The 8,866-nt window shown below is 39.4% G+C and overlaps 2 protein-coding genes across 2 annotated transcripts; one reads left to right on the top strand and one right to left on the bottom strand.

The window, feature by feature from the left end:
- Positions 1-3,020: 3,020 nt before the first annotated feature.
- On the top strand, positions 3,021-5,262 carry si:ch211-217g15.3 (uncharacterized protein LOC368914 homolog). Its single transcript, XM_049600871.1, has 4 exons — positions 3,021-3,492; positions 3,669-3,732; positions 3,861-3,898; positions 3,991-5,262. The coding sequence occupies exons 1-4, from the start codon at positions 3,485-3,487 to the stop codon at positions 4,712-4,714; spliced, it is 834 nt and encodes a 277-aa protein (XP_049456828.1). The 5' UTR covers positions 3,021-3,484; the 3' UTR covers positions 4,715-5,262.
- Positions 5,263-5,395: 133 nt separating this feature from the next.
- Positions 5,396-7,748, bottom strand: fuom (fucose mutarotase). The gene is made up of 6 exons (XM_049600872.1): positions 7,613-7,748; positions 7,329-7,397; positions 7,180-7,250; positions 6,988-7,086; positions 6,834-6,907; positions 5,396-6,294 (listed from the first exon to the last, which is right to left on the bottom strand). The coding sequence occupies exons 1-6, from the start codon at positions 7,695-7,697 to the stop codon at positions 6,228-6,230; spliced, it is 465 nt and encodes a 154-aa protein (XP_049456829.1). The 5' UTR covers positions 7,698-7,748; the 3' UTR covers positions 5,396-6,227.
- Between the last annotated feature and the right edge of the window lie 1,118 nt (positions 7,749-8,866).

Genomic DNA, 8,866 nt, shown 5'->3' with positions numbered 1-8,866 from the left:
TTTTATGATTTTGGATAACACACTATACTATGACTTTTTTTCATAATTTTGGACGACATACTATACTATGACATTTTTTCTTATTTTGGACGACATACTATACTATAATGTTTTTAAATGATTTTGGACAACATACTATACTACGACTTTTTTTTAATGATTTTGGATGACATACTATACTATGACGTTTTTTTCATGATTTGAAGAAGACAGTAGACCACTGACTGACCCGGGAGTGGGGCTAGTCCATAGGACTTGTACATATGGATCTGATCGAGAGGGCAGATAACCAGCAGACACAGTGGAGCCATCCCTTGAACAGAACAGGAAGTGTGTGGCGTGTCTGTCTGCTCCTGTTGTACTGTACAGTGTGTGTGTATGTGCTGAATCCTGTTGTCATGAGACGTTATTAACCCATATGTTAACTTAATGACTCTCCTCCCGTTGTATGAACAGCGAAAGAAGAGTTCTCATAGTCCTAACGGTCTCCTAAGAAGTAAACTCTCCCATGAGCTACATCACAGCAGATTGATGGAGGGGCCGCCAGATGCTGAAACACTGATCTGAAATTAAATCACATTCTTTAAGGGTGTATATGTAACGTTACATTAGTTTAAATCAGGTTATGGCTGTGTTTTGCAACTTCCAGATGTTTATTGTAATTTCAAAGTTTTCTGTCTTTGCCACGTATAAGAAAAAATGGATTTGTAAAGTGAGTTGTAATTATCATTCTGTACATCAATCACAAAGCTGTTTATCCTGAAACAGTGAGCGTTACAGTGTGATAGGATCTTGGCATGGACGTAGATGAGAGATGACACATTCAACAGTTGCTTCAGTAAGCGTTGTGGCTGGCAATAAGATCACAGACTGATCATCTGCCTCCAATCTGTCCTCCTTCAGTGGGTGTGTATGTGAAGGGTAATTAGTTGTTTGAAATGACTGAAGCTGTTCGCAGGAGGGAGTCTGTCTGAGAGAGTTCCTGTGAAAGTAAGCCAAGCACGGGAGAATGTGCTTTGCTGCTTCATGGTAATATTACACATATACAAGACCGGACTTTTGATACAACTCTTAATGATATACATTTCTATGCACACTGCCCCTTCTGAATAAATAATATGCTAATGATCAGTCAGCATATTCATAAATCACAAGTCACTGTATGTAATAAACAGTCAAGCAGAAGTTGTTTGATCTTTTTGTGTTGTTAATGAAGAATGACCCACATTAAGCCTCCAAAGCATGACTAATAGTCAGGTCAAAACTCCTGCAATAATAGACAACAGGAACTTAAGAAGGTTATTGCTATTTTTATAACCTTCATTTAATCAGGTAAATCACATTGGGATTGAAACATTATTCTTAAAGAATGGGAAGTTTATTCATATAGCACATTTCAGTAACAATAAGTAATTCAAAGTGCTCTGCGCAGAAGATCAAAACCACTGAGACAAAATGCAAATGAAACATAAAAGGAAATTTAAATACAATTAAAAACAGCCGTTAAAGGCCCAGTGTGTAAGACTTAGGGGAGATTTAGTGGCATCTAGGGGTGAGGACTGCAAATTGCAACCAGCTGAAACTAATTCTAACTAAACTCCTAGTTAGAATTCCTTCGTTGTTCATTGTTTCAGAGGTTTTTACCAGGAGCAGAATTATCCTCAGAGATCTCTACCGCTCCAGAACATGGTAATAAACACCTGTAAAAAAACTGAGTAAAGCAGTAACATGTTACAAATCAGTGTTTCTCTGATGCTGTTAGGCACATTGCAGATAGCCCGCTTGTCCAACACCTGCAAATGTGTGCTCACCTATTCTCTCTGATAACTTAATATGTGCTCACCTTTTTTTGGGCCAGAAAAAAACAGGTGAGATGTTCAGAAGGTTCTCAGTGGGTACTAAATTATCTGCAGAGGTCTCTTCCTCTCTTAAACAAATGGGCCTAGTGATTACAACCAGTAAAAACACTGAATAAAACTGTTTCACATTTTCTGACGCTCTTGGTGCTCAGGGGCTGCTAACTACAATGGCCGATGCGAAAATGTGAATGATCCCATCAAGAGCCAATGTTTGGTTTGTCCATTCTGGGCTACAGTAGAAGCATGGGTTAGAGTTAGGGTTAGGCGATAACCATAGATGAGGACCCCCTCCCTGTGTAAATATAAACAGCTTTTTCTATGGTAACAAAAACACGTTTTTTATGTGCAGGTGATTATACACTGAAGAAAACATGCTTATTATATTGTATTCCATTTCTGACAAAATTTCCCCCCCTAAATCATACACACTGAGACTTTAAAGACAGAGAGAATAGATATTCAAAACAAGCTAAAATAGAGTAGGACAGGCATAAAATGCATGAACAGAGGTTACAGTGCAGTGTTAGAAATAAATAATTATTTGATTTAATAAAAGGCAGCTGCAAACAGAAAAATCTGCAGCCTTGAATTAAAAGAACTAAGAGAGTGCACCATACAGCCTCTCATTCTCATTTAAATTGTACAATAATGGGAAGGTCAACATGGGACCACTGTTGTTTTCCCCGAGTCCGCAACATTCAGTGCCCTCTGCCCCCACCCCTTTTTAATGCGCCCTATGTGGGCTTTTTTGTAAATTTATCATCTTGTGTCTCTGTCTTGCTGCAAAGACCAATCACCCTCCGGGGACGAATAAAGTTGCGAGTTGAACCCAACGATCCTTGCTCTGCTAAATGGCGGAAAGCAATTTTTATTGTATCTAATAAATAATAATAAATGTTATTTGGATTGCACTGCGGCTACATTGAGTCCAAATAGGAACAACCCCCTTAAGGAGATTAGAAAAACTATTTGTGCAAGATAAAGTTTGTCCCATGACAAAATATCTCAACCTCAGCTTTTAGGACAGAGGGTATTATAACCATGTGATTACTGATTGCTGACAAGAAGATTAATGTAGTTGTAAGACCGGTAACAAGTGTATGAGATCAGTATAAGGTTAAATTATTTTTGCAGGAAAGAAGACAGATGTTTAAAGATAATTTTTTTGGCTATTTGCCTTTATTATAGGACAGTTTGAGAATGACAGGACAGCAGAGAGAAGGGGGATGACATGCAGTAAAGGGCCACAGGTTGGAAACGAACCCAAGCCACTGCAAGGATTCAGTTTACATGAGAGCTAGAGATCGCCCCTGAAACAAGTTACATTTTAATCACAACAATGTAGGCTAACAATGTTATTCAGGACAGATACAAATGCAGTACATTTACACCTATTAGACCTGATGACAGCATGAGGAGTTTAGCTGTAATCAGCCGTTGGCACAGAGACACGATTGCCTTGCTGAAGGCAATGAATTACTTACAGCTGACGTTCTTGTATTCAGATTGTACAAAGGTCAAGAAAATATAACTGGTTTATTAGTGGAACTTTGGTCCTTTATCTCCAACAGAACGTGAAGTGAAAATCTCCTGTTCAGATCCAAAACGTCGAGCTGAGAGCAAACATGTTAAGGTAAGAAAACAGATCTCTTCTTTCTGACTCTGATTACCAAGGCTGTTAACTTGATTTTAATGTTTAACAGTGTGTGGACAGCATGGTTAGTTTCTTTGTCTGGACGAGGATCTGTTGTGTAATGTCTGTAACACATGTAAAATCTGAGCATTAATACAGATTCCCTTCACTCATAGGTTTTCTCTGGTAGTCTGTGCGTCTCTGATACTCGGTATCACAGCGAAGCCATACAAACCATGGGTATGTATTGCTCCTGGCTGTCCGCAATATTACTCTCCAGCTCTAAATCATATATATGATAAATTATTCCTGGCGAATTTAAAATGACAAATGTTTATATGTATGTAACATTTGTGCTCTTTCTTCAGAATAAACTCACAGATGAAGCCTTCCAGGATACTGTTGTGTAAGTTGTAATTTCCTTAAACTAAACCTAAAGTGAATACTTGTCTCTTGGATTGAGGGAATGCAGACTGACATGCATGATATCTATCTCAGATCCATAGATGACAAAGGAAGGATGTCCTGGGGAGTTGAAGTGGAGCCTCCGCAGGACATGGACGAGACTGACTATGACATTGACCCTAGCATGATGATTTGGAAGAGCATGGCAGGCACAGGATGGGACAAACAGCCCCTGAAGGCTGAAGAAGACTTGGATGAGCTACACCATCCTTCAATGGCTGATCTTCTCAAAGTTCAAATTCAAAACCTGGATACTTTCCCTGCTGCTGACATCCAGGCACAGCCCTGGCAGGAAGATGCTGACATGAAGTCCAATCAGGAACCAGAGGAGGACAAAGATGACATCAACCACCCTGGTTTTAGTGAGGTGGCGCTGAACGAGCCTGAGCAAGACTGGGATGAAGTCTACCACAAAGCGAGGGAGCAGCTGGATGGATATCTGGCTCCACTACGGGCTGAATACAAAGCTGAAGCAGAGAGCCGCATTTCACACTCTGAACCAGAGAAGGATGAGGACGCGCTGTATCACCATGATGACCAGGGTTCACCTGTGCAGATGGAGCCACTGAGACCTGAGGTTGTGGCTGAAAGTAAGGCGAGACTTCACCTTCAACCAGAGGAGGACATGGACGACGTGTACCACCGAGATCTCCCAGAGCTCATCCCTGACCATGAGGCTGCTGCTCCTGTTTATTTGCCATCTGAGAGGAAACACAGCGAGCCAGAGGAAGATCTGGACCATCTCTACCACCCATAACCCTTCAACAGCTCAACCTGTGTTAATGCTTATCATTTCAAATCAGACACAAACATAACCTGATACTAGGGGTGGGAGAAAAAAAACGATACGGCACAGTATCGCGATATTTTTGTGTGGCAATATCGTATCGTATCAATTTTTAATTATATAGATTGTTAATTTTACAAATACAAATTAAACTTTGGGTAGCCTACTAAAATAATATAATCAACTGCTTCTTCAGTCCAATAGATACGTTTTGCTGCTGCAAAAAATGGCTGAAGTGAGATGAACAGACTTCATCTTATTAGATAATACAGATGTTGACGAAGTTTTTCTTTGGGGACATAATTTACAGTTGAAAAGGGTAATACATCGCAATATATTTTATTGCAATACTCAGCAGATCACAACATATTTAAAATCGCAATAATGTAATTCCCACCCCCAGCTGATACACAGGTTAATAAATCACAAGTGTCATTTGAGTTCATCAAACTGTGAACACATCTAAATCTCAGTGTCACTCAAATGTGTCTTGATGATAAATATACTGATCAAAGACTTTGTGTGTTTTATTTATTGAAATGTATGTACAAAACAGATGTTAGTTACAAAAGCAAGAAAGTATTTCTGCTCCATGTAAACTGGAGAATAATCAGGTCATATTTACAGTATTAAAGGTTCAGTGTGTAGGATTTAGGAGGATATACTGTCAGAAATGGAAGATAATAAAATGGAAAATAAGTATTTTTTCTTTTGTGTATAACCACCTGAAAATAACAATTGTTGTGTTTTCGTTAGCTCTGAATGAGCTGTTTTTATCTGCACAGGAAGCAGATCCTTGTCCTTGTCCATAGAGATCACCATGTTGCTCCGCCGTGTTTCTACAGTAGCCCAGAATTGACACTCAACTGATTTGTAATGGTAAATTGCTTTACTCTGTGTTTTTACCAGTTGAAATGACTGGGTGTGTTTGTTTTGGAGGGTAAGAGACCTCTGCAGATATTTCAGCACCCAGTAAAAACCTCCTAAATGTCTGGATCTTAAGTTATCAGAAAAAAAAGGTGAGCACACATTAGCAGGTGCTGGGCTAGTGGCCTGTCTCCACACATGCCAAACAGTGTCTGAGAAATGTTAATTTGTGATGGGAAACTGTTTTATTCACCTGATCTGTTTGTTTTGGAGATGAGGAGACCTGTGCAGATGATTCTGCTCCCGAGAAAAACATCCGGAACAATTAACACTAAAGGAATTATAAGTTGGGGTTCACGTCTGACACACAGTTGAGGTTTCAGCTGGTTGCAATCTGCAATCCTTGCTAGATGCTACTAAATCCTACACACAGCACCTTTTATTTAACATGAAAAAGACTAAATTATATTTTCAACTCACAGCTTCTGGTGGAAACTGAACACCATTGAAAATTGATTGTATGGAAAAACATTCACCTTCTCTACATTTTCATGGAAAGAAGTACAGCTGTGACTAAAATCATTAGATTTTAATTACTTTAATGCGTGTGTGTGTGTCATTGTAGCAGCTCAGCAGGAATGACCCCCTTCTTCAGTATCAGGTTACCATACAGAGCTGTTTCCCTGTGTAGACAGAGCAAAGGACAGTATTTAAATTCACCAGCTTCATTTAAAAGACATATTTGAAATAATGAGACTTTCGTAGAGCATTCTGTATTTTTTCTTAAAGGTCTAGTGTGTAGGATCCAATGGCATCTAGCAGTGAGGTTGCAGACCGCAACCAAGTGAAACTTCTCATGTGTGCCAAGCATGTAGGAAAACTACTGAGCCCGACACGAAACCCTAAATGGCCCTATCGAGAGCCAGTGTTTGGTTTGTCTGTTCTGGGCTACTTTAGAAACATGGTGGTGCAACATGCTGGACTCCGTGGACAAGGGCCTGTTCCTTATGTAGATATAAACAGCCTATTTAATTTGTATTTGCAGGTGATTACACACTAAAGAAAACATGCTTATTATATTTCATTTCTGCTGACAGATGCCCCAAAATCCTACACACTGGACCAAAGAGACATATGCTGCTGATGCTGCTGTGCTCATTTAGCAGACACAGAATGAAACATGCAGCTACAATGATCAGATGAAGACAGAGTAAATACACACCCTGTTGCCACAACAGCGTAGGCTTTCTTGGCACGTTCATAGAAAGCAAACCTCTCCACCTTTTCAAGAGGAGCCTACATGCAACAGAAATCAACACAAATTAGTCAAAAATCAAAGGAAGTTATTTAATGTTACTCACTGAAATCTGGTTTACCTGAGACCCAGCCTGACCCAGGAGCTGTGTGTAGGTGTCCCACACAGGTACAGGTAAACACCTCTGTTTGTCACTGTCCACCAGATCCATGACTGCAGCCTGTGGAAACATAAGCAGATTGAACAAATGATTTTTTTTTTTTACCCAAGACATCACTCAGTGGTTTTAACTTTAGATTTATGGGTCCTGTACCGGAGAAGGGACGTAGGTATCCAAGGGCAACAGCTTCAAAATGGCCTCCAAAAGCTGTGGGATTCCCAAACCTACATAAAGATCAGACACAGATATAAATACATCTATTCAAAAAACATTTTCATTGACAGACAGATGTGTTTACATACCATCAGCTCTTATCTCTTTAGGACCACAAGCACAAATGGAAGATGCTGGAAAGTTTGCATCAGCAAGAACTGGAAAAAAAAGAATAAACACTGAATGAACTACATCTTATATTTGTGCCCTTTCCAGCTATACAGGTTAATGATCCTGTGAGTCTGCTCTGTCACTGTTTACACTGCTGTTGACTTGAACTTAGCCTACTACCCTACAGTGACTGTACACACGTTACAGGCTAACACTGCTAGCATAGCCCACAATAAATAAAGTATGTTATTAAGTATCATACCCAGTTCATCCCCGTGGCCCATTTTAGCCAGAGCATACAGCAGCTCAGGTGAAATAACAGAGGGGATTCCTCTCAGCACGACCATACTAACTGCCTTCAACAAGGGAAAGAGCGAAACGAGAGGAATCACTCCAGCTTACTTCCGGTTTCGTTTACATCCGCCAGACGTGCTAAGCGACTAAAATAACGTACTAATAAAATAACAAAAGCAGTTTAGCGCGTTGCTAGTCACACATGTGTGTCGCGGTGGTATCCCCTGTTGGTCGTCAAGGCAAATATTACACTGTTTTATGTTTCGGTTTGCCAAACTGAAACGTTTGCAGGCAACTTAACTATCTTGTTATTTACATCCCTCGTCTTTGTAGACGCGAGGACCAGGATACGCGTCATGTGATCAGGGACTCTAATTTGATTGGTTGGAGGTGGAGTACCCTTCACAAATTTTAAATCTAAATATTATAAGTTCACAACATCATCAAACACATTATTTAGCTTAGTTTTTGACATAACTAACTAACTAAATAAATAAATAGCGATATCATTATCTATTTTAATTTTAATTTTAATAACATGTAGGCCTAAATAGCATTGTGAAAAAGAGCAGTTGTGCACCACAAATGTTAGCCTACATGCAATATGAAATGTATGGCTAATATTTATGTTATACTTTTAATTAGTTATTCCCAAAAATGTGCAGTGACTTTTGCAGCTAAGGGACTGGGGCCTGTTGGACAAAGCACCTTAAGTTAAGATTTTCCTTAAAGTCCCAGATAAGGTTTACTTGGGAAAAAACAACAACATAAAAACCCCCAAAACAAACCAAATAAAACTGTTGCACAAAACATCCTCAAGTCTTCTCCTTAATGTTTCCTTAAAATGTCTACATAAGGATTAAGGTTTTTCTTCTTATCTTGGTGTAGGCTAGCCTTATAGGCTACTTAAGGAACTGCTTAAAGTTTGTTAAGCAAAGAACCTTAGGCAAAGTAAGACCAAAAACATAAAGTACCTCTGGCTCCATCTTAACCACAAAATGGTTGAGTTTAATATAAATGGGAACAATGAAGGCATCCTGAGAAGAGTGTTTCGTGACTGAGAGAACCTGATGGACACACTGAATGGTGAGCAAATGATTTTGTACTTTAAATTCTACCAGAAGTCAATTCATAATTGTGACTGCCTGGGGTTGGATCACTCAACTTTCAAAAGCTGTGCTCCAGCCCCTTTACAAAAATGATGCTCTGTAGTTTTATGCAA

Source organism: Epinephelus fuscoguttatus, linkage group LG16 (genome assembly GCF_011397635.1).
Source record: "Epinephelus fuscoguttatus linkage group LG16, E.fuscoguttatus.final_Chr_v1".
Lineage (NCBI taxonomy): Eukaryota > Metazoa > Chordata > Actinopteri > Perciformes > Serranidae > Epinephelus > Epinephelus fuscoguttatus.
The sequence above is the reverse complement of the archived record's forward strand: the minus strand, read 5'-3'. Positions and strand labels throughout refer to the sequence as shown.

Excerpts from the sequence above, each read along its gene's own strand:
- fuom (XM_049600872.1), bottom strand. The coding sequence starts at position 7,697 with ATGGTCGTGCTGAGAGGAATCCCCTCTGTTATTTCACCTGAGCTGCTG. Across the intron at positions 7,398-7,612 it reads GGGCCACGGGGATGAACTGG|TTCTTGCTGATGCAAACTTT; the intron begins GTATGATACTTA and ends TTTTTTTTCCAG. Across the intron at positions 6,908-6,987 it reads TGGGTCAGGCTGGGTCTCAG|GCTCCTCTTGAAAAGGTGGA; the intron begins GTAAACCAGATT and ends TGTTGCATGTAG.
- si:ch211-217g15.3 (XM_049600871.1), top strand. Across the intron at positions 3,733-3,860 it reads CGAAGCCATACAAACCATGG|AATAAACTCACAGATGAAGC; the intron begins GTATGTATTGCT and ends CTCTTTCTTCAG. Across the intron at positions 3,899-3,990 it reads GCCTTCCAGGATACTGTTGT|ATCCATAGATGACAAAGGAA; the intron begins GTAAGTTGTAAT and ends TATCTATCTCAG.